Source organism: Rhipicephalus microplus, chromosome 5 (assembly GCF_043290135.1).
Source record: "Rhipicephalus microplus isolate Deutch F79 chromosome 5, USDA_Rmic, whole genome shotgun sequence".
Classification (NCBI taxonomy): domain Eukaryota; kingdom Metazoa; phylum Arthropoda; class Arachnida; order Ixodida; family Ixodidae; genus Rhipicephalus; species Rhipicephalus microplus.
The window spans coordinates 151,166,048-151,192,363 of record NC_134704.1 but is presented as its reverse complement, the minus strand read 5'-3'; the positions used below and the strand labels follow the sequence as shown (position 1 = coordinate 151,192,363).

The following is a 26,316-nucleotide window of genomic DNA, read 5'->3' as shown; positions in this document are numbered from 1 at the left end:
TGTTCACAAACTTTTACCCACAGTTCGTCACTTGTGGGAGCAAAGAGCCCTTTCAGGTTTACTGTGAAGTTACTCTCGAAAACGTTTTAGGGTGTACACGCCGTACTCTGATAGCAGTGAACTGAGCGGCGAGAGGATCTATTTTATTCTTGGCGTGTCTACGTTCATTGAACTTTTACGAAACTCTAGCTACGAGTGTATAGGTGTCCGTCATAAATAATAAATACAGCTTAGGAACGTAAAGTGTGCAGCCAGGATATTACACGCCGGGCATTTGCAATCGTGTTGTGGCAGCAAAGCTATTGTGTTCGTGTTCCCCTGCATGGGCTTTGCCCCGTCACACGTGAAGGCCGCAGCGGGACTTGCTCGTAATTCTCGTCACTCGCGCGTCGATTAAGTGCGCGGGGAGTGTCCCTGGGAGCAGCCGCTGAAAGGCGAGAAGAATGCCGAGGCCGTCGTTCGCAGATTGTTTTGTCAGGCATGTGCGGATACAATTTGGCTTTCTGGTTGCTCGGCCTGATCGTCGCATTCCGGGGGCAGCACCTGTGCTCCGGGTCAGCGCCACTACGAGAAAAAAATAAAAAGAAAAAATTCACTCCGATCACGGAAAAATGTTTTTTTTTTTTTCCTGCTTCGTGTTCTGGAACTCTATAAACACGATGATGTGCTCACAGAGTTGTCAGACAGCTTGTGCCTATCAGACGCAAGCCTTTAGCGCCATATGTGAATTTTGTGGGCGCTATAAAATAATTCCCCACCCTGGCTGAGCTGATTAGTTTCGAGATTATCGATATGCTTCCTTATCTAAGAAGACGAATAATTCCCACGCAGGCTTTCGCAAAGCAGACAACTCACCTCCTTTTTCAATGCATTTGGCGTTCAGAATTTGCAGCCATTCACCACCGAGCACGTGCGGCCCAACTTCTCTGGGGCAGAGAATACCACCGAACCACCGCATTTTGCCGCCACCTTCATTAGCCGGAGGGAGAAGCGATGGATGAATGGCAAGGCCTCGCACTTGGCGTGTCACATCACCTTGAACGAGCTCCCCTTTCAGTTCTCGGCTCCTTTAGAAGGACTTCAGCCACAGAACTGATGGGTTCCGTGGGTAAAACCCGCCCCCTCGAGGCGGTCTACTAGGCGTTGCAAATTTTGCCGAACAACGTGTTCGCATGACTTTGCGAGACCCGCCCTGACGCGGTGATTAGTTTAGGATGGGCCGAATCGTACCTGAGCATTTCCCTTCTTTGCGCGTGTTTCGTAGCTCAGCCAGCTCAAAACGCACATCGAGCAATCGTATAATCTCCCCTTCCTTGCGAGATAGCTGTCGTGTATGAGATGTGCCACAAACAGGGCCCTGTCTTAATGGCAGGTTGCGAGAGCACCAGTCGGCTGTTAACGCGCACAGACATCCGGGGGTCATTTGGTGGATCATTGCCGTAGGTTTTGTTGTGATTCTGATTTCGCCAATACACGTGCGCTTATAAAAAGGCAAGGATCAGGCAACGCGAAAAATTATACAAGTGTTCGCCATGAGCGAGAAGGGGAAAAAAAAGTGCCGGTGCTACGTCGGTTGCTTTAAACAACAAAGAGATTGAGTATTTGAAAGTAAATCTTGCGCAAGCAGGGTGGCAACACGTCAAGTTCCAAACATAATAAATCACCTTAGAGTGTGATCGTGCTCATGATTTGTGACATTGTATTGAAAAATCAGTTGATGCTTAGCGCCCGTCCTGCTCATAGGTTCATTCTGTGTATCCGTCTTTTTTTTTTTTACGCTACGAATATGTGGCCGAAACCAGCTAGCCCGCATCACCGCCTTGACTGCATTTTTCTTAATTCAGATCAGATCACCGCGGCCAACTGTTCTCGTACCATGAGCATTAAAACACAATAAATAGCTTCTCTAGTTCTTTAATCTTTCCAATGGCCGGAAGCAGGCGTGCTTGTGCCATTTTTGTGAAATTCTCAGAAATGTTAAGCTGAAACGTTTCTCGCTTCCTTTGTCGCGTTATGTTTCACCTCGCGCCGACCATAACATCGAAATTCACCTGCTGTTCTGCTATACCATCCTGTACTTCCGCTCCTACATGCGGAAGACTTTATCGCAATGTAATCACATCCACATCCCCACCAACGCTGATAATACAGCATAAAAACTGCCATTTTGAACGCAAGTGACCACTCTGTTCCATAACGTAGTAATTACACTTCATGTAAATATAAAAATAAAATAAATAAGCCTTTATACCTTGTTCTGTCATTTCAATATGTTGAATTCAAGATTAGCAAAGCCATAGGACGGCTTTACGATAAAGCATTGCTTTACGATAAAGCATTGCTTACGATAAAGCATTGCATAAAGCATTGCTTAAAATAGTCTGCTTTCATATATACATATGATGCACAACCGCCATAACTGGCATACAGTTTTTATGTTACAGAAGGCGATTCACTATGTCAAAAATATACACCAATCTTCAAGCACTGGAGAAGCGATCTCCAAGTGTACGAATATTTGAATTATTAGCATCTACTGATAATATATATATATATATATATATATATATATATATATATATATATATATATATATATATATATATATATATATATATATATTGTGAGGAACCGGTTTATTCGGCCAGGCTCGAGCTCAATCACGCTGGGGATGATATTCTTAGATGAAGAAGATGTACAGGTGATGATGATTACAAAGAGAATAAAGAGTCATTCGCTGGTCGCGCTCACAATATATATATATATATATATATATATATATATATATATATATGTGTGTGTGTGTGTGTGTGTGTGTGTGTGTGTGTGTGTGTGTGTGTGTGTGTGTGTGTGTGTGTGTGTGTGTGTGTGTGTGTGTGTAATCCATATTTTTTAATTTGCAAGGAACCGAGAACAACAATCACCGTATCATCGATCATCGTATCAATGCGATAACAAGAAATACTGAGTTCTAAGGTCACTTGCATACTCCATAACATTCTATCAGCTGATAATACATAACACACCATTCCCATTGAAGAAAAGCTAAAATGTCAAGCATTTGGACAGGAAAAAGAGTCGGCTCATACATCATTTATTTGGAATGTATCCGGCGAGATTTTTTACCTTGTGTATAGTTATGAATTTACACTGTTAAACCTGTTTTCTTGCAAATCTATTCATCTTTTAGGTTTCGGTCTCATGCTGCGTATACTATATCGTGTTAAACTGTTACGTACACCTAGCACTTCTAGAGTAGCGCTGAATAAAACTCATTGCGATAATATGTCTTCAGCTTTGACAACTTGCACGTGTGATACAAAAATGTGCCTATTTCGGCATATTTCTTTTCTGTATTTCTCTTTTTATGATTTCAGTAGTTTCTTTCCTGTTGGTAACTTAATTTCAGCGATGAATTATTACGTGTACAAAACGGCTTCATGTTGGTATACCTTCTCGGATATTTGAGTCCGCCCCTTTTAGCCCACTATTATTAACTAGCGTCTACACGGATAAATAAAATTCGGCTTCTTTTATTTTATAGTGCAGAAGCAATGACTCCCACAGAAGTGTGGAGGACGTTGTTGTGCCGGTAGGATAGGTTCGTTTGTGTAAGGTAAATTTCTGGGAAAGAGGCATCCTTCGAGCATCAGACTTAAAAGAAATTGGAACTGGTACAAAAAAGCAAGGATACTACAGAGGGTGACATCACAAATTCTACACTAACACTTTTGAACATATAATCTGGAAACAACATATAATCTAATGTATATCAGGGATGGTTAGTCATTACAGGGGCAACTATATGGGCTATTGTGACTGATATCAGATCAGTTAGCTTGAGTCAGATAAAATAGGTGGTTGTCGTGATTCGCGCCCTTAGCCTTGCTCTTGAAGTATGGTCGAGGTCACGGGGTGAAAACAGGACGGAAAAATTAGATTCGACGCATTGTGTGGGTTTTGTGTATGTTAGAATTCTGCTCATGACGCACGATAAGAAACAATTGAAGCAATTTACGCTGCGCACTCGGCGCACACACTCTCTCTGTCGTGTGAAGCACTGACCCTCGGCGGCGTTGTTTACCATGGGTAACTTTCTGTTTCGCGAAAGGGAGAGTCAGCGTTCCGTGAGCAAGACCGGGGCAAAGGTGGCCTTGGTGTGCGACAAGCGCCCGTTGTGTCGCCCTCTTTCCTGTCTCCTCAAACCACGTACCCGCTCGCGCACCTGCTCTGAAGGGCCAAAATAACACGTGCGCTGCAAAAGCTAGTAACCGCCATTCGACTGCGACGTCGAGAATGGGTGCGTATGCCGCACACAGCCAACAAACGCGTTCTCTAGAGACAGCAACTTCGTCGCTTCCGCCAGCGTGCGCGCGCGCGCTTTTCCACGGCTGTGGAGGGGTGTAGAGTCGCGATGGGGGGACCGAACTCATTGTTATGTAACGCGCGTTCCAGCTGGTCGCACATTTTCCCCCGGCGCGCCACTTTTGCCCCGTCTCCATTTCCTTTCTGGCTCTCACCGCAGGAGCAGCCGCATACCCGGCGGACGACGGTGGGACCGTGAGAGAAGATGGCTCGCAGCCGCCACCGCCGCCACCAGCGCCGATAAGGAATCTGGAGCACACACACGCCGCCGCTGGAGGCCCCGAGGGAACGCTGCGCCAGTGAGCGGCTGTCCACCGCCGCGGCGGAAAAGCTACGCCTTGCTTGTTGACAGTGCGGCCGCGCCAGTGACCAGTGCAACGTGCCCGGCTTGTGTTCATAAACCAGGCCCCGACTAGGTGTCTGTGTGTGTCTTCGACGATAGCGCCTGAGAAGCAGGGCGCGTTTTGTGTTTCGTGCGCGGTGTGAGTGCATTTCCAGTGTCTACGATGTCAGCAGTGCCCCAGACGCGCGACGTGGCCATGTTTGAGCTGGGTCTTAGGGACTACGGCTCCAGCTGGACGCGACTTCAGGAGGCCCTTCGAGTGCAGCAGCAGTTGTACGGACCCGCGAGGCAGGAGGAAGTGCCGCAGCCGAGTCCGCCTGCCTGCTCCGACGAGGGAAGCGTGGAGAAGACTGCTTCTAAGGGAAAGTCCAGGGCTGGACTGATCGGGCTCATAACTAGAAAGAAGGACAGCAAGAAGAAAGATAAAAGGTCGTCCAAGTCACCCGAAAGGAAGGCTAAGGAACCTTTATCGGAAGATGACGCTGTGGCAAAGCCCGAGTCTTTGACAGAAGGCTCGTCCCTGAAAAGACCCGTTCGCAAAGAAACGCCAAAGTCGTTCGTCCGGACACCGTCCACCGAGAAAGGAGTTGATGTTCCTGACGCGACAATGGGCAAGTCTCAAAGCCCAAAGTCCTTCTCTCGCATGTCTGAAACTTTTGACTCCGACGAGAAGCTGTCGATGGAGGACTTTCGTAGCAACGGTGATGCGGGCAGCCCCGCGGATGAATTTCTGGTCAACGGGAACAGGCGACAGGAGTCCCCGCCGGAAAGAGAGCCTCGGGGACACAAAAACATGCATGTTGAAGACGACCACGGTGGTCAGCGAAAAAACGCACGAGCGCCCGTCAAGACCCCCAGGGGAAACAAAGCGGCAAGCCCGCCTCGAGAACGAGATGAGGTCGTCTACAGAAGGCCTCGTCAGCGGTCTTTCCGGGAAGACTTCTTCGGCGAGAATGGGCACGACGATTTCAGCCTTCGTGAGCCTCAGCGTCGACCGAACGATCCTCAACACAGACAACGATCGTCAAGACAGCAGTACAGCTTGAGTGATCCACCTTCCAGCGTCAACAACGGTGATCCTCTGGCGGAGCAGTCATTGAGCAAGCCTATGGACGAACTTGAGCCGATTCGCCCATCAAGGGAGGTTGACCGTGTAACGTACAGACGGGAAGTGGTTGAGCAGCCCAGAGGACAGTCACATTTTAGACCAGCTGTTGACGTAGAGCCACACCGTTCTTCCAGAGACGGCGATAGAACCAGCTACCGACGCGAAGAAGGTGAGCCTCGCCGCGGGCACTCCCTGACGAGACCGAAGTCCGACATCGAACCTCGTCGTCCATCCAGAGAGGCCGAACGGGCGAAACACTCCTTTACGCGGCCCAATTCCGACATCGAGCCGCATCTTCCAACCAGAGAGGCTGAACGGTCCAGTTATCGTCACGACCAGAGAGACGTCGTGAGAGGACACTCGTTAACGCGGAACGATACCGAAGTCCAGCGGTCGTCTAGGGACGCTGAAAAAGTGGGTTACCACCGTGAGGAACACGAAGCGCACTTAGACCGCTTGGTCACCAGGCAGGCCGGTACAGGTGATGTCGAACCCCTTCGCCCGGCGAGGGAAGCCGACCGCGGTAACCACCACCGGGAACCACACGGACAAGCACCGAGAGGTCATTCGCTAACGAGGCCCACCGCTGAGACCGAGCCGCACCGCCCGCCGCGAGAGGCCGACCGCGCAGGTCCCACGCACCGTCGGGAGCTGTCCCCTTACCGGCATGAAGTGGAAGACTACAACGATCGCCGTTCGAGGCGCCATGACTACGCGGAAGCGCGCACCAGGGGAGACGAATCACACCCTCGCGGACGCGACTACAGTCCAATGGAGAGGCGTCCCAATGGCCGCCTTGAGTCTTTCAAAAACCGACCTCAGACTGATAGAGAGCCGCGCGTGTCAAACAGGGCTGACAGGCTATCGCACGTTTTCAGGGAGGACACGGCAGAGAGGAACAAGGATCACGACGAGTGGAGTGACAGGGACGGCCGCCAACAGCAGCTGCCGCCGCAGCAGCAACGCCGGGACGGCCGTGCCGACCAGGAGCCCAAAAGCCCACCTCACACCCAGCAGCAGCACCAGCCGGTGCAGGCCACCGACAGCAGCGTGCGGCCGCTGGGCTGCACTCGCTGCGGCGATCGCGTCTATCCCAAGGAGATGGTGACGCCCAAGCCGGGCGTGCTCCTGCACAGCGGCTGCTTCAAGTGCCGAGAGTGCGGAGTCAAGCTGACGCTGCAGACGTTCTTCACGAACCAGCGGGACACGCGGGACATGGACGTCTACTGCCGCACACACGTGCCCCGCCTGGGTCCTGGAACCGTGGACGGCAACGCTCTCAACATCCTGACCAGCAAGAACAGCCGAGAGATCAAGTTCAGCCGGTACCCCAAGGTGAGCGACCTGTCTTTTGCCCTGCAGACATTTGTTGCACATGATCGGTGAGTGGAGAATAATTGAGGTCAGTTGCCGCAATACCTCTGAGAACATACACGTCCCAAGGCAGCACTTCGATTTTGAATAGGCTGAACTCTGCTCGGCACACTTCGTTGACTCATCGTAACGCTTCGTGAAGAAATATATGTGAGGCTCGGGCTCCATTATTATTGCTGATGCCATAAGTCTTTCGTTGTCCTTTTCCTAATTTTGCGGGCCACGCCTGTACGTGCCAGGCTTTGCGCAGTTATTGAGGCGCAGTGATTCGAAACAAGAAACGTAAAGATGTGTTCGCTAAGGGACTTTTGTGCTGAATGACTTCCGCGCAAGCGTAGCAATTCCATCTTGGTGGAGAAGGGAATTACAGAAAACATGAAGAGCCACAACGGGATATCGCTAGCTATAGTGACAGGTCAGACCAACCTTTTGCAATGCCGCAGCTCGCAAATGAGAGTTCAATGTTGTATGTATGGTACAATGCCAAAAAAAGAAAGGACGGTTCAAAGGAATATGTATGGATTATTAGGTGGAACTTGAAGCTATTCGCTTGGTAATAGAACTTAGCTCCTATGAGCTTCCACATCAATTTAGGTCAATGAAACGTGCGCAGTGAGCAGCTGCGTGGCTCACTAGAGTCGCAGCAAACACGTCGGACGCCTTTCGGCTAATTCCTCTTGCGATTTATGCTGCATCAAAAATGACTCTGTTAGAGCCAGTATGTTTCATACTTGGCAAATTGCACAAAGCGGATAATAAAAAATAACATGTCTGGACATTTATTTATATGTTAGCTCGTGGTTCCCTTCCTCAAATTATATTGAAGTTATATTGTCGCTGACAACCACCCTGAAATGTCGCATGGGAAGTCATCAAGAATCAAGGCAGTCAAGTAATTGCTGAACGGACTTGCACGAGTGGCTGTAGACTGACAGTGATCACGTGTATATACACGACTGACGGACTGTGACGTTGCGCGCGCGCACACATACACAAACATACACCCAAAGATATATATATATATATATATATATTTATATATATATATATATATATATATATATATATATATATATATATATATATATATATATATATATATATATATATATATATATATCTTTGGGTGTGTGTGTGTGTGTGTGTGTGTGTGTGTGTGTGTGTGTGTAATACATAAACACATTTCCTGCTCTTTCGAGTCACACTCTGCAGTACTCGCACCAGCTCAGCATGGTTTTAGGCGTGGATTTCTCACAGCAAAACAATTGGTTGAAATTGTCCATGACTTCGCCCTTGTTATAAATAACCAGTCTCAGATAGATGCTGTCTTTTTAGACTTCGCCGAGGTGTTCGACAAAATCTGCAATTCCAAACTATTTATGAAACTTTGGAAAGTATTAAAAAACCCGCATATTTGCCATTGAATACAAGCATACCTGACTTCTAGAAAACAGTATGTTGTTTTAATGAACACTTTTCGGAAAAGCTGCCTGTCGATTCGGGTGTTCTCCAGGGATCAGTCTTGGGGCCGTTACTGTTTCTTCTTTTTATAAATGTCATTGTGAATTACTGTTGTGTATAAATTATACTATATTCTCACGATCGTGTTTTCTATAAAGAGATAAACGCAACTTATGATCAAAATTCATTGAATTTTGAATTAGATAAAGTGATGCGTTGGTGCAAGATACGGCAGATGGCTGTGAATTACGACAAATATGCTGTAATGACCGTGAGTAAAAAAATCCTCTCTTATATACATATACAGTAGATCACAAATCATTAAATCATGTCAATGAGTACAAAGATCTTGTTCTCGTTATAACGGATCACATTCACTGGGATAGTTCTTTCATTGCTGTTTCTAATAAGGCATTGTCTAAACTTCATTGTTTAAGGAGGTCTCTCAAGGGTGCATCTACCATTTGTGAACTCGCCACTTTTAAAACTTTAATACTGCCGATTTTAGAATATGCAAATGCTATTTGGGACCCGTTTACACAGACAAACACACTTAAGCTGGAAAGAGTTCAGAGTAAGGCTGTACGATTCATATTTATTAGTTACGGTCCCTCATCTATTCCTCAGTTACTTCACCAAGCAGACTTAAAACGTATAACAGATAGAAAGAGAATTTCTCGCCTCAAGTTCCTGTTTAAAATCGTCAGGGACAAGCTAGAAAGCCGAACATGCGACTATATTTCATTTTCCACAGGTTTCTCCACAAGGCAACGCAACCTGTACTTATTTGCCATTTGCAGAATAATATTTGCAATATTCTTTTGTCCCGGCACTGTGAGTGAGATGAATAAACTCGATAAAGACACACACACACACACACACACACACACACACACACACACACACACACACACACACACACACACACACACACACACATATATATATATATATATATATATATATATATATATATATATATATATATATATATATATATATATATATATATATATATATATATATGGCACTTGAACGGCGTCTCCTAAGCCCTACGTAATTTCTAATCGGTAAAAATGAAATACGGGATCGCGTGCCCGAAGGCATCGACGTGCCATCTAGCGAGGAGACGCATGCTGTGGTGCGCATGCACTAGTTTAATTACAATTAATTATATTGAGACCAGTTTGATGATGGCCAACCATGGTCAACCACGCTTAGTCAGATTTTTCTACGCATTCTCGGCGCTGCCTGATCAGCTTAGTTATACAATAATTAGGCTAATTATGGCACGCCAAACAGCAGTATCTTTTTGTGTGTGATCAGATATCAAACTAATTAATCAGTAACAGCTTGTGCGCGTCCTATTTAACACTATTTAGATATAAATGAGCTTAATTGTTATAGTTTCAGTAAGGGGTAATTAGTGCCTTACAGGGTTTGGCACCTCTAGGCTCATGGGGAATTCAACTTGAATTATTTGGCCGCTGTAAGGTTTGCCTTAGTTGGGCTAATATTGCTCGGCTAAAGTGAATGTTGGCATGATTAATTATGCTCAATTGGATTTGGCTGTACGTGTATATTCTGGTCGCATTGAAGCCATTCTACGCTCAACATGACAACAGCAAGCGGGACTAGACTAATTGAAGCTTAGTTACACCCGAATTTATTAGTCTAGTACCACGCTCAACCTGGCTAGTTTCGATTCGACTACACTTACATGCACTTAACTAGTCTCATTTAAGTTCAACTTGGCCTAATGCTACAAAGGCAAGCTCAGCTGAGAAAACTTAATTTTGTGTGCTTGACTTCGTCGGGTTTTTCGAGGCTGGCTACGTTTAGTTATGCTCATCAACCGGTTATAAATAACGATGCGAGTTCGCCACTGCGTAAAAAAACAAAGAAATAATGAAGCAGGCACGAATTTGCTTGAGCAAAAAAAGTGACACCCTGTGGTCTTTTTGGCTACTAGCTCGTCGGAGAGAGCGACATGACAGGCCAATTAATACGACGAGACGCGCATGCGCACCGCATCAGCCGACTGACTCCTCGCTAGATGGCTCGTCGATGCCTTCGGCCACGCGATCCCATGGTCATCACACATATGCTCACGCCTGTACATTGTCGTCTGTAGGGTTCATACAGCTGTCATGCAAAGTTTCAGAAAATTTTATCGAGCTCATGCCGAGAAAATACGAAATATACATTTCGAAATTCGCGACATCATGTACGTAGAGTTTGGCGCAAAATTTGAAAATGAAACTTTAACCTTGATTTTCTCCGTTAATAATGAACTGATAATAGTGAAACGTACGGCGTTAGAGTCCTCAGAGGTCAATCTAAACCATGTCATCGTTTCAATTTAGTGTCCCCTTGACATTTTAACGTGATAGCGGTGAAGAGCTCGTTTCGCAGATATTCCGCTGTCGGCATCAGCGTCGCTGTCAACGTTGTTGGTTGTGAGCGAAAAATCGTCTTGTCCGTCAACTAAAAAAAAATAGAGATAGGTGTAAATAAAGTAAGAAATAAAGGGCTTCGCTTCGAGTGAAACTAGAACCCAAGATGACGTTCCAACAGATAGCCTTGCTATTGCTTCAAACTCCTACGGAATGAGTGTACGACGAACGCGATCTGCACGTCCCGAAGTCTGTAAAATATGTCTGTCGCGTAAATCATGTGATCCCTTGACCCAGTCACGCGTGGCACATATCGGCATGCCACGGCCCGTGTCGTACCAGCACAGGTGAAACACAAGAACAGCGCTAATAGACACTGATAGTCTTACAAGACGATAAAAAATAATATTATTAACAATAAAAATTCACAGCATGCCCGTGAAGTGAATTATGTAGAGTGGTGCGAAGCATCGGAGGGTTTTATCGGCAAACCGTGAATCCGTCCGTCTATCCGTCACTCACACTAGCGCCACCTGCTGAGTCATCCATAAACTAGGCGGTCACGAACCGGTCGCAGTAGAAGGGCAAACTCGCGGCTTTAGGAACTTCGCCCCTAATAATAACCACGGTTTCACGAAAATATGATCTTGAAGTACGCGTAGTGGGGTACTGCGGATCGATTTCGGCCACCTTGGATTCACATCAGCCACATTTAGGCACAGCAGTGTCTCTTTCATTTTTCCCCCGTCAAATTGCACCCGCCATGGCCAGCATTTGAACCTGTGGCCCCAACTTTACCAGTGCGACGCCTCACGTTCTAAGGTATCACGGTGGGCAATTCCGTAGCGTAGTTTGGGTAGGTTCACATCTTTTGTTGTAAGTGTCAATTTAGGTGTAGCAAAAAAAAAAAGTTGACACACGTTCTGAGCGGACCCTCAGCCAGTAAAGATGTGGTACAGGCAGTACACAAATCTAGCAAAAGAAGCTACTTACTGACTGCTTCGCATCAAATCGATTGCCACTCTACGTGGTATCTACCGGAATTTCTCACGCCCTCTGAACACCCTTTGCAAAACTACTTGGTTAAACGGCGAAAGATAAGTTTCTTTAATTTTCAGATAACTTGACAACGAATTCGGAAAGGAGTTATCAAATGTTTTTTTTTCTTTGAAGATATGCGCCTTTATAGTGTCAAAACTCAAAATCAGACTACACTCACTCGTCGCTCACTTTTGAAGCTATAGCAGACTTCTGTGAGCAACGCTTCCACCACACAGGCTCGGCCATTTTTTCTGACTTTTTTATGTTTCTCTCACAGCAACGTCGAAGTCCGCTGCAGCAGTAGCTGGTTCAAGGACCCTCGAACAACATTTCCCTCATGTTTCGCACGCTTACACGGATGGCGTCTCGGCCGAGAAAGTAGTGGGGCGCTGTTTAGCATCGACGCTGCTTATAGGCTTCGAGGAAGCCCACTCGTTCATGGCGTAATCGTTTCCGGGCTATCTTATTTCGATCCCTGCGTCGCCGCACTGGTCCGTCGTGGTCCGCAAAAGCGTGTGCCTCCGCACTTTCACTGTTTACGGTTATCCTCTCCTGTTCAGGCCTGGATGATTTTATCTCTTCCCAGGTAACTTCAAGCCCGCGGGCTGGTCCCACGTTGGTGCGTAGTTTGTTTTGGTTGTTGTTTGATGGCGCCTTATAAATGCGTTGCATTCGAGCCTACAGGGTATGGGAAGGTGTTACGCCCCATGTCCCCCCTATTCACGCTGCCGCTGAAAGGGGTCGCACGCGACCCGTTTTCCGAGTGCGTCTATTTACTGATCCACGCTTTAGAGTTCCTCAATCAAATGGAAATATTTTATTCGGGGGCTTTACCACGCTTCGCACGCAAAAGACACACAGTGGTCAGTTTGTGAGCCATGGCCCGTGACTTCTTGAGCGGTGTCCAGGACAGCGTAACCTCAAGTGGCTCTTGTTTTCCGGTCGTGTAGTGTTCGTATTGTTGCGGTGATAAAAGGAGAACAAGTAGCAGCACTGCAAACAGGGGGACGATGAATATTTTTATTTATTTATTTATTTATTTATTTATTTATTTATTTATTTATTTATTTAGTTTATTGTCCCTTTTATCCCCGTACAAACCACCGTAGGGTACCGGCCACAAAACGAGCGGTGCCTTGCTATATAAAAGAATGTGTTAATAGTTTCAAAGCGTTAAGCATTATGTAGTTTTCAAACAGCTCGTCAGATTATTTTACACGCAAACAAGAAACAAAACAGCTCCGATCCACCAGCGAGTCTTCGTCTTTCTCAACCATCAGCAATTCTTCCACCACACACAAATAATGGCGAAAGAATGGAGGACGCTCTAGCTTCGCCTTCAAGGTTAGGTTGCGATAGCACTAATGCCTAGTTCACACTGAAACATCCGCTTTCTACAGCGACCGAAATTCTTCTGCCGCCGAAACGCAGCGTCGTTCGCACTGGACGCGCCCCGCGCCGCCGAATATGCCATCTACTACGGGGCGAACGCGGGATGGATGCGCTGTCACCCGGTGGTTGTTGTGGTTCGCAAACGCCACTACGCTATCCGGTGGTGTATACTTCGATGATTCTCGTACGCAGGAAGCAAGAAAAGACAGTACTGCTTACTATGCTGGTAAGTGACTGTCTTGTAATGCACGAAGAGCAGAAAAAACCACTGACGCCAGTGGCGTTGGTGGGTTCGGTTTGCTCTGCAAGACCGCAACAAGCTCGGTCACGCCAACAGCACGCTCGGTCACCTCTCCCACGAAATACGGAGGCGAAGTAGGCACAGAGTAGGTTAAACTGCCGTTGGTTACAACATTCAGTTACATGCACTGCGACACAAAAAGTGAGTAGGGCTTGGCCGTCATTTTTCGAAATTCCTTGACTAGCGCTCCTCTTGGTCCGCGGTGACCGATTCGGCGGCAGACGCCGCAAAAATCGGTCCGAGAGCGATCGGCGCAGTGAGGGCACTTTCGGCGGATCTCACCGCCGCCGAACCGGATTCGGAGCACTTTCGGCGGCCGGAATGCTCAGTGCGAACGCGGCCTAATCGCGTTTCGAGCGCATCGCCTTCTGAACTGCTAACCTGCTTGCGTTCTCGGTGCGTGCTTCAACCGTGCCGTAAGAAAACGAACTGTGCGCGTACCATTAATTGTTTTAAAGTGTCATTGCCTATCGAAAGCCTGCGCCATAACTATTCCTTTTGCCAATCAGCGAAGGGCACACTACGCGTCCGTATAGGACGACACGTGAATCTATATACCCAGCTGTTCACTTTGCTGATGGTTCTGTTGATGATGATTAAACATGTCTCGGCGCTTTGTAATGAGTGGGCCTTTGAAGCACTCACTTGTTGCTAAATTCAAACTTTTGAAGCCTGGCGCGATTCTACGCTTCTTCCACACATTACATGATTTGGTTAAGGAGACTTTTTCCCCTACAAGACATTCATATAATTTTTTTTTCAGCAGTTTCAACTCATTTCGTAGCTCTGTGGTAAAAAAAGAAAAACCTGCTTATTGCTTCACAGACGGTCTGGGTTTGATTCTCACTCGTACCCGCAATAATTTATGATTTATTTTAAGTGCATCTTTGTCGTTTCCGGGGTCACAGACGAGATGATGATTTTTCGCTCACAGCCAACGACGCCGCTACCAACGCTGACACCGTCGCCCGATTTTCTGCGAAACGAGCTCTTTAACCCTATAGCATTAAAATTAAGCCCCCGTGTAACTGACTGAATGCCCGTTTCAATATCATGTGCCTGCGTTCCTCAGCTTCCGCAATGCGAGAATATTGATTTGGCCTGCAGCGATTCCTTATAAAATGAGCTGTAATTTAATTATTAAATGCGGTGCGTTTCTTTGCGTACTGGTCACATCGAGCGTTTTCTATCTATCTATCTATCAGTCTATCTATCTATCTATCTATCTATCTATCTATCTATCTATCTATCTATCTATCTATCTATCTATCTATCTATCTATCTAGCCGCCTACGACTTTTAGCTCTCCTGGCTGTTTCGATAATGGTATCAATACCAAACTTGATATGGCATTACATCACTGTATGGAGAACATATTTGACTAGTCATAACATGAAAATCATGACATGCATGTCATCAATGCCATGATATACATGCCATAGTTCTACAGCTCTTGTGGTGGCTTCGTTCGCATGGCATGTTGCAAAACTTGGTATGGTATTACATGATTGCATGGTGAACACAAGCGACAGACCCTAACATAAAAATCATGACATGCGTGTCATGTAACAACAAGACTACATGCCACGCTCATGACGCGCTCGCAGCCGTTTCGCTAGCGTCACATATACCAAATTTGGTATTACGGTACGTCAATCTACGACGAAGGTGTAATCGCGAGATACATGTCATGAAACAACATGACTACATGCCACGCTCATGATGCGCTGGCGGCCATTTCGCTAGCTTCACTTATGTCAAGTTTGGTATTACGGGACGGAAATGGATGACAAAGGTATGGTACTGGTGTAAACATGATAAACATGAGATGCGTGTCATGTATAACATCATGACTATATTCTACGCTCGTGATGCGCTCGCAGCCATTTTGCTAGCTTCACATGTACCAAACTCGGTATTATATACGTGACGCGAACGGACGACATAGGTAAATGACACACATCCAAACATGATAATCACGACATGCGTCTCATGTAACAACATGACTACCTGCCACACTGATGATGCGCTTGGGCCGTTTCACTAGCTTCGCATATGCCAAATTTGGTATTACGTGACCCTAATGGATGACGAAGGCACGTGGCTGGTGCAAAAATGACAATCATAGGAGGCGTGTCCTGTGTGAACATGACTACATGCCACAGTCAAGGTGCCAATACATTTCGACGTGACGTGGTGCGCGTGCTCGCCGGCGTCAATTTCGTCGTGTTACGCAGGCGTTGCCACACCCGGCGCCGGTCCTGACATTACTCGCAGGCGCGCGGCGCGCTGCGTTGCTTTGACGCATGCGCGTTTCAGCGCGCCCGGCGTCCCTCCATCATGAAAAGAGGGAGACGCAATGTTAACTGGGTAACGCATCAGCACGAAATGTTGCATGTCGCATTTCGCGCCGGTTGCCTTCGGGCTGCGCCGACGGGCGCAGGTCGCGCCTGGCGTCCGACAATAGAGTGCCAGCGTTTTGCTAACGTAGCGTCGTTGTAACCAGCGTGCGCGTGCGTCAACGCTACATTAGAGTATATTGGGTCCTTCATGATGAGCTCGCGGTCATTTTGCTAGCTCCACATATACCCAATTTGGTGTTGCGTGACGTAAATGAATGACGAAATATATGACGGGTGCAAACATGATAATCCTGACACGTGCGTTATGTAAGAACATGACAACATACCACGCTCATAGCGTGCTCGCGGCCGTTTCGCTTGCTCCACATATACTAAATTTAGTACCACGTGACACAAATAGATGACGAAGGTGAACGACACAAACATGATAATCATGACACAAAAGACATGTACGGCATCATTTACCTCCACCTCGTAACGTTGTGCTGATTTTAAAGTGACATGTCAACATTTGTTATTCGTGCTTTGCATATCATCGATTCCCATTGTACGGGGGATCTGCCATTTTTTTTAATTGAAGATCTTGTTGTTATTGCTGTTGTTTAGTTTTTACTGGTGAACGTTGAAGCCCTGGTTTATTCGTTACTTGCCTGTGACACTTTTAGCAGCAGTCAAGTGTGCCGCGTATTATTAATATTCAATTTGAAGATGCAAACACATGAAGACACAGAGGAAAAAGGCAGGGGCAGGCAAACATCTGCCACCAAATGGGCGCAACGCCTGCCGGCTCCTTCAGGAAAGGAAACATAGAGGGAAAATACGACAGGAAGGAAAATCAAAGAATAAAAAAAACAGTACAGACTTTTTTATTTGTATTTCTCATTAGATTGCCTTTTCCATTAGGCCATCACGCGACGCCAGCACGTGATGATGATTTTGACATAGTTATTCCAAACAGTTCGTAAACGGAACGCAGAATTGCAATCACACAACACAGGTGCTGACTATGAACAGGGATTTATTACGTCAACGCCCAATATATAGGCAGAAACAGACAAAAGGACACGTGATAAACATGATAGAAAGGATAACTGTCTATGCGCTGCATCGAATAACTATGTGTGCGCACCAACAAGCGCGGCTAGCCAACCTTTTGATAATTATTTGCTTGACTCGTCCCTCGATGGTCAAATTTGCATCACTCACCTAAACCGATGGTCAAATTTCGCGTATGATGAGGCATGTAAGGCTTGCGCCTTAGAATAGACTCACGTGTCGTCATACTACACTTAGTATATGCCGAACAATGTCACTCGTTACAAGTCAAGTGCATATATTAAAAGGCCAGTCAACAGGCTCTGACTTAATTTTTTACACCCCTAAAGAAGCTCGGCAATTCGTAGAGTTGACCGCGGCCATCATGTTTTCCGAATATTATAGCGTTGTGCGCAGCGAACAGACTCCATTTCGAAAAACAGTTCTAAGCCCCGCCGCGGTGGTCTAGGGTTATGGCAGTCCACGGCTAATACAAAGGTCGTGGGATTGAATCCCTGCTACGGCGGCGGCATTTTCGATGAACGCGATGTTTGAGGCCCGTGTATTGTGCGATGACAGTGCACGCTGAAGAACCCCAGGTGGTCAAAATTTCCGGAGTCCTTCACTGCGGCATCGCTCATAATAATATGATGGTGTTGGGACGTTTGACCCCAGCAATTATTATCGCTGCTTAACTCTAAGCGTGGTACGTGGAAAATCACTCACGTGCTATAACATGTTTACCCAGATAATTTTCTTCCCTGTTCTTGTAACGTTCGTTACTTTAGTTTTGCTTGTTTTGTTTCCTTTCAGTTATTGCGTGTACATTTTTATGATTTTGTCCTGAAGCTTACAAGAGCAACCGCTTCAAAAAAAAAATCAGCCAATTGAGAGTCATTACCACGTTGGTCGTTCCTGTTAGAAAAGGCAGCAACTTCACTGACGTCTCCTGCGTCGATATTACCGTAGAATTATCAGGAGGGGGGCAAGATAGACCAGTAGTCGGCAACACACATGGCAATTTCATACGGTCTCCATCACACTATGAGAGCTCCCCTCCGCTTTCTTTAAGACGTCCTCTCTCAAAGGCGACGAGGCAGTTTCGGCCTAAAATGGTGTTTTCACTTGATTTCTATGCTTGTTCATTGGAGCCATGTGATAGCCGTGCAGGAAATGAACACGTGTTTATTTCACTTTTGTACAATATTGCTTTTCTCCTTGACTACGAACCTCCCCCCCCCCCCCCCACACACACACACACACCTCATTTCGACGATTCGACGTCGGACCCCGGTGGTGTCGACGCCACGCAAACGTGGTCCTCCGCCTCAAAAGGTTTCGGACCTCTGGGATTGGGCGTCACTCGCAGCCTTGTTTCGTCTACTTGGCTGCGTCCTTTACGTTTCTTCAGCGTGAACCAAACAGCCTAACACGTTATAGAGTAATCGTCATTTTCAAAGGGGAAGATGATGAATAGTGTAACGCTAATAACTCCTCACGGCCTTTTAGCGACTGCGTGTGAGCAGTAACACGAGACCATCATCATCATTGTCGTCGCACTCATCATCGTCAACCACAGCAGTAATAACAAGAGCAATAATTGAACATAGTGAAAAATGGTGGGTTAGCAATAACTTTTCGGGTAATCAAGAGCTGCTGTTCATTTGTTTGTTTATTTGAATTGTTCTTCGTATTTCGCAAGATTACCATGTTCTATTTAAAGAAAAAAGTCACTTTTTCATTGCCCTGTCTATATCACAGACATTTTATTTTTTTCAGTGTGGACCAAATGAAGTTGTTTCACTCATTCACCTTTGTTAACCGCCGGCTTCTTGGCCAATCACCCGTCGTGGGTGAAAGCCAGATCAGAGGAACAACCAAACAAGCCAATAAGCGACGGAGGCATTATTCTGAAAGTTTTTGTTGGTTTGTTTCACATGTGGCAGACGTTTCTTAACTCCTCTGATTCTTCACCATTTGCCCTAGCTGGGTAAAAGCCATTATGGTGGAATAGCATTTCCAACAGGAACAGCAGCGGTAACATCAACGAAAACATTGCCAATTCTTCTTATAATTGCCAGCCAACTCTCCACTGCTTTATCGGAGTTGGCATATGCAATAATTCTGCGCTGGGAGAACTCCTCGGTTCGATATATTTGTTGCGGTGTGCGTGAAACTATCCACACTTTTTCGATTACTCAGATTTACAGCCAGATTTAAAGTCAGATTTATAGCACATGTATTTTTATTTATTCACTTCGAAATACTTCACACTTTCCCACGTGTCATTGAGTTAAATTATCTTGTCTTATCAGTTAGAAATCAAATGATGTCGATATGAAAGACTACTGACAAAACAGTGGCCAGCAAAAAAAAAACAAGTCCTTAGATTTCCACTTCATTCCTTTAATAACAAACAAACTCACGTCGTGAAATAGTAATTGCGACATCAGAAAAGTGATTCAATATAAAAAATGGCGTTGACAATCGAGTTAAACCTCTTTGATTTCTCCTTCGTCTTTTGCGAAGGAGAAAAAGGGGGCTCACGTCTCATGTGGGGCCTGGCAACGTGGTACAACGCGGAGCGTTTATTTTGCCTACGGTATTATATATCCGTGCAAGACCATTTCATATTTCATGCCTTCCTGCATCTGACAAGTGACGCTACCATGATGACGCTTTTTATTTTGAGGTTTTTTGTGTAAAAACCACAACATCATATGCGTGCGCACGGGGGTCAGAGAGAGCGGGGTGCAAAGTCAACCCTATACATTCACATAATAGGGAGAGGGGGGGGGCACATTGGCATACTTCTCACCCTCCCACCCTGAAAAAGATTTTTAAACGCACTCCTCAGTTTAGCTAAACGAACGCTCTGCGTGTAGGCCCCCATTCAAATACAGCCGCCTACGACAGGAAATTATACCGTCGGCCTTATCAGTTAGACAGAGTGTACTAGAAATTCTGAGGAACACTCTAATAGGCTCTAAGCTACCCCAGCGAGCACTGCGAGACAATGGGTGGGTACACTGGTCATGGCTCACAAATTACCCGTTACCCCCAGTGAGGTGGTGCTACCTTTAACCTTCTGTGGTCGGCTTGACAGGTGCAATTGGGCAACGCTTATACGAATACAGGCGTCGGTGTATACTCGCATTGCAGGTCCGAGGAAAATAAATGATTCAGGAAGTCGCTTTTTTCCTTAATAGTGCCGGGGGGAAACCTCAATCGTTTGGCGGCGGACATTATTTCGTAACGTTCCTGTGAGCCCAAATGTGGAGTTGGAGCAGATAAAGGAAGAAAAATGTGTCTTATATCATGAAAGAATGCGAGGTGATATATCCCACAAGTAAATGGAACCGGTTTCGTGGTGCTGTTGCGCTCAGCCGAGCAGCCAAAGTAATAGTGAAAAGCGTTACAGCCCGGTCGCCTTCCAGAGTGTCGGGCTTTCGAAGACATTCTTCTTCCTCTTCAAAATTATTGAGCACCACAAGATCGCACAGCTTAAGTTGTGAATGCGAGTTCCGACAGCGTCATGTTGTTCTTCCTTCAACTTACTGTCATTCTTTTTGCGATAGGAATTGTATGGACACTCTCGGCGAAATTTTTTCATGCTGTCACCGCCTTGTCCCGTATACGATTACGTGCTCATATTTAAATAAAAGGCACAAATAAAAATAAATCAGGCGCAAAATTTTGGAAGTGCGCCACCAGCAATCGAACCTCTGAACCCTCACTGTGCCACGTACCCCTCCTTGTTAAGCACACTGATAGTGAGCACATGTATGCACCATTTACCGCTAGCAGTAATCGGACGCGCTTCAACGTGTCCAGTGCCACCCGCGAGATGATCGAAAAAAGCACTTTGAAGCAGAATTTCTTATTTTTGTTTCAACTATTGAAACGCACACTAAAAGGTGCATTTCAAAAGTAGTGCAGTGGATTCTATATATGCCCTGCGTATCGTGATGTGAAACTATGGGCGAGAAATGCTTCGAATGCCACCGTGAATGTCGCAGAATGCGTAGAAAGGTCACGCCACGCAGCCCACGCTCTCTGTAACTTCACTAACAAAATTCTATTCTTTCTGTCTCTAATTTTAGCGTTTGTACAGCTGCTGCAGGAGAAAACGCGAGCGGTTCAGATTCGCTGGTAAAAAGTTTGAGTGCTGCGAAAAATACGCACCCATTGACCGAGGACCGCCACAGTTTCGCATAATGTTGCTGTAATAAATAATAAGCTATCATTGACACTTCCAGTTATATTTGCAGTTCTGAGCTTACAGTCAATTCTTAGTGTTCTTTCTGATCAAAGAGCACATCGCTTACTGTTCAGCTATTTGAATGACTCAAACAATGGCGTTAACTTGCGCTTCTTTGAGGAGTTGTTCTGGCAGATAAACAGCCAGACAGCCCGACAAAGAACTTTAGTAAAGGAATGGAAAAATCCGCAGAGGAAAACGCTAATTTTCAATATCTTTTTTGCAGACTAGTTGGTTCATACTTGAAAAATTGAAATGCTGCACAAACTTGAAGAAAAAAACAAGAGAGATAGGAAAGAGTGCAGTACTCTTTCCTGTCTCTCTTGTTTTTTTCTTCAAGTTTGTGCAGCATTTCAATTTTTCAAGCTAATTTTCAAACTTTAGCTTTGTATATACCCACTTCACCGGGAACGGCTTTCTGCTCACCCATCGTAGAGTACCAAGTAATCTCAGTCGTTTAACACTTTTTCCAAACACAATTTTGTTTTGGTCTCTTTACTATTTTTCGATTTTGTATCGATACAGCGTAATGCTCTACCATAGTAGAGTACTGCGTGCTCTAATTTGTTGAACATGTGCTCTGAACACATCAAGTGTGAGGCCCACAGGACGGCATTCAGCTCTCCTATAGTAGAGTACCACGTACTCTAAATTGTTAACAACTTTTTCTACCCCCCCCCCCTCCACACCTGCCCGAAACAGACGGGTATTCCTAACACGTACCATGGGCATATTTAGAGCACAGCGTATTCTGACTCATTGCCCCGCCGTGGTAGTCTAGTGGCTAAGGTACTCGGCTGGTGACCCGCAGGCCGCGGGATCGAATCTCGGCTGCGCCGGCTGCATTTCCGATGGAGGCGAAAATACTGTAGGCTTGTGTGCTTAGATTTGGGTGCACGTTGAGGAACCCCATGTGGTCGAAACTTCCGTAGCCCTGCACTACGGCGTCTTTCACAATCATATGGTAGTTTTGGGACGTTAAACCCCACATATATCATTCTGAATCGTCGACCACTATTTCTCAGCACGGTGGCCATGTTTCCAAAGCATGTTGCCAAAGCATTGCCAAAGCAATGAAATGTGAATGAATGAATAAATTTGTTGGAAATAAATTATTCTGGCTAAGGAGGAGGCCTCAGTCAAGTTCGCTGGGGCCTTTGCGAGCTGTTTCGATCAGCTTGAGTTGTTCTTCAGGCTTCGAGCATGCACAGTGCAGCCTCCAACTGCTCCTGTGTTGCTGTGTTCATTCTTGTCATTACCTTTGAGTGTGGGCAGGCGCATGTTACGTGACGATGTGTTGGGTGTCCTGCACAAGTCAGGCATTTGTTGTCATAAATTGCCGGATAGATTTTGCTAAGACGACTAAGATTTGGGTACTTATTTGTCTGCAGCTGTATCCAGGCAAACAGTTTCTCCTTGCTGATGCCTTTGTTGGGAGAGGGTAAATCATCCTCAGGGCGCCTTGATGTTCTAAAATCGCATAGCATTTAGTACCTGTCGCGCTGGTTCCTCGTCGCTGTGCCCCCCTCCGCCCCCTTGTTGCTGTATGATTGGGCATTGGCTTCGGCACGCTGGTTCCCCGTCACGATTTCGTGGCCCGTTGTCCACATAACGGAGCATCTCGAAAAGACGATTTTTCTCGTCTTGAGTATGCTGATGGCAGCAGTGGATATGCGTCCGCTGCTGCACGCTTCTTTCAAGTCGGTAACCATTTAAGCAGTGGACTCTTCGCTTTGGTGCGTGATGGCAATCTACTTCCTGAGCCACGAGGACGTTGTTGCTTTTGATCGAGCCACTGTTGACTTCCTTAAGCTGGTGATCAACAAAGCTTACTACCGCCCTCTGTATGTGGTCGCGTCAACGTACGATACGAAATTTCGGTCGTGTGCTTATGATTTCTTGCGTTTATTTGGGCCTCATGTACTTTCGAATGTGTGTTTCTAGGTAATGAGCTGATGTCAATCACGTGGCGAATGTATACCTCGGTATGCTCTCTTAAGTGTTCTTTTCTCCACAAGATTCCTCCTGCCCAATATTTGCAGCGTGTATATACCGGTTGGAACCAATATTTTCTGCGAAAGAATGTGCCTCGGTGTGTTTTGCACTTTGTCTTTATGGCCAGATTCCTAAATTTCTACGTCGCGGTGTTGACTGGCAGACTGAGGGAGCATTTGTAAGCTTTCCTAAGGATCACCTTTACTTCTTTTTCTTGAGTGAGTGCTCTTTGGTAAAGTACACTGTATATGATCCACTGATCCACTGACTACGAGAGCCTCTACTAGCCTGCTAGTGTCCCCGAGTGAGGTATGAGGGAGAACCTCATACCTCATCTTTTGTTAGAGATTCTGGTGATCATCCTCGTCATCTACTTTTTGGTGTTTGAGAGCTGTCTGATGGTGTGATCTACACGACAGTTGCTTTGTATCCAAAAGTGTCGATTCTTTTGTCAGCAGTATGCAAAAAAAAATGCTTCGCATTTAAAAGTGGAATGGTATTGTCAATTGTTGTCAGTATTCTACTTTAAAGATTTTCGGACCACTCAGGTAGACCGTTATTTCGCACTTAAAGTCCGGCTGCAAAAACTTCAAAACTACACACTTCAACCTGGCTTTCTAAAATCACTGCATCTTGGCTCTGCTACTGAGTCGATTGAACGGAGCATGGTGTCCATTAGTTGGAGCTTTGCAGCTCTTGCGGCCAGATGGTTAGCGTTATGGTACGTAATGCGCACCACCTGTGGTTTGTTAATAGAGAAACCGAGTTGGTGTAAAGTGAGCTCCCGTTCCTTAGCGATAACATCGCTCTGACAGTCCTTCGTCCTACTCAAGAAAATCAGCAGAGTTGCAGCAAGATTCATTTTCTGTTTCTCATAGTTTGAACTTATATGTAGTAAGGGGCCTGTATTCATGCCCTCCTCTTTATTTACGTGTTAGTAAGGTTGATCGCCTTTTGGCAACATAGTTGTCGTCTAGGGGCGTAGTCGTAAATGTTTTCGAGGCAGGGGGTTAAATTACATTTGTGAGGGTGCTGACACCCCCTGTGAAGTTGTTTGCGCCGCGTGGCGCGCATATCTTGCGCAGAAGCCGTATTTTGGGGTCGCAACTGTTGAGCGGCTGGTGGCGTTGCGTTCGCGAAAGTTGATCACCACCACCATCATCATCATGTTTAGATCGGTAGCGCCGGCGGTGACCGCTGGCGGCCAGCCTTGGTGGGGGAACGAGGGAGAGTCTCTTTGGCTGGTGGCGTTTGGCATGAACGGTTGTCTCTCGCAGTGGAACTCCGGAGCACGGCACCGCGGGTGGTCTGCCGGGGGCCCTTGTGGTGAATTGATCGCTAGCGACACCGCCTTGTTTGTCATGTTGTTTACTATTGTGTAATTTTGTGTAAGGTTGTTTAGCGTGTGGATCACAATTGATTTTATATTATTTCAGCTGACGATACCGTCGTTCTGAAAGTAGTTAAATAAATGTGTGTTGGTTTGGTTCGTTCCGACCGTGCCTACTATGACCATTCACTCCAAGAGCGTGGCGATCTCCGTTTCGAGACACCACACCATTTATGTAGTCGTGCGTGCGTTTGCACGTGTGCGTGTATATACACGCAAGCAAAACTGAAAATGTTTGGGGGTTCTAACCCCCATCCTATTTTGTTGCGCCACTGGTGGCCATAGGCATGCGCAAGGTGCCCCTTCAGGGGTGCGAAGGTTTTTCGCAGCGTGCTCCCTTTGCTATAATAATAATAATAATAATAATAATAATAATAATAATAATAATAATAATAATAATAATAATAATAATAATAATAATAATAATATAATAATAATAATAATAATAATAATAATAATAATAATAATAATAATAATAATAATAATAATAATATGTGATTCATTTAAGACACAGAGTTAGTCTTGGATTGCAAGGCAAATTGCAGAACATTGTCTGCATGACTAAAGCCTTGCCACCCATACTATGTCAAAGTATGTGGCAAAATTTGCGACTTCCCCCCACCCCATATGAGGTTACTATGGGAGCAGGGGGGCTGCACCCCCTCCCCCTTCTTTGTACGCCCGCCTATGGTCGTGGCGATCTGCTCAGATAAAAGCCGGTGTCACGTAAAGCGCATTTCTGGCAATACAGTTAGTTGCGTGTGATTTGTCAAGTAAAAATGTACAGCTTTAATTATTACCATTAAGCGGCAAATTTTATGCTGAAATGCTGACCTCAACAGCACCCTCGTATGCCAGCAGGGTCAAATTACCCACAGAGCTCGTCGGTATCTGCGGCGCTGTACGAAGCTGCTGTGCATTCTGAAATGTGTTTTGACTTGGCTGATTAAGCCCTTTGCAGGCCCTGCTATGGCATCCAGCGGCATGACGTGTTTTTTTTTTTTTTTTGCTTGTATCCGCAGGCCAGTGACACGGAGCTATCTTCGCAGGACGACGGCTGACATAGCAAGTGGCTGCTCTCCTGGGGGGTGGTCGGCAACCTCGCAGAGGTTCCCCCGACGAAGGCTTCCAGTATGTCGCCCTATCCGGAAGAAGAAAAGAAAATACGGGAAAACTTGCTCACTTCTCAGTTCATACGACACGTTGAATAACGCTATGCCGCGTGTGTCACCTGCGCTGAATTTTGTGTACATAATCGCGAGTACCGTGCGTCCGTCGTGCAGGCGCACGACACCGGGAATAAGTGCCGTGCGTAAGAACGTTAGTCAGGTGACGCAACCGTCTTTACGTTCGCAGGCTACGAACTGTTGAAGGCAGATACCGGTGACGAAGAGCTGCATACATGTATATGCCGCTTTGGGTCACGACTCGTCCTTATCCTCGTGTTGCGCACGATGACTCTGATACTTGGCAATATATCTCTTGCCTGTA

General features: G+C 46.1%; 1 protein-coding gene across 1 annotated transcript in view; it reads left to right on the top strand.

The window, feature by feature from the left end:
* LOC119174170 (uncharacterized) overlaps nucleotides 1-26,316 on the top strand; it is a 73,440-nt gene extending 47,124 nt beyond the window's left edge. Inside the window, exons 2-3 of the mRNA XM_037424989.2 lie at nucleotides 4,526-7,151; nucleotides 25,848-26,316. Of these exons, the coding sequence (XP_037280886.2) occupies nucleotides 4,872-7,151; nucleotides 25,848-25,886 (2,319 nt within the window). The 5' untranslated portion in view covers nucleotides 4,526-4,871 and the 3' untranslated portion in view covers nucleotides 25,887-26,316. The remainder of the gene's footprint in view (nucleotides 1-4,525; nucleotides 7,152-25,847) is intronic.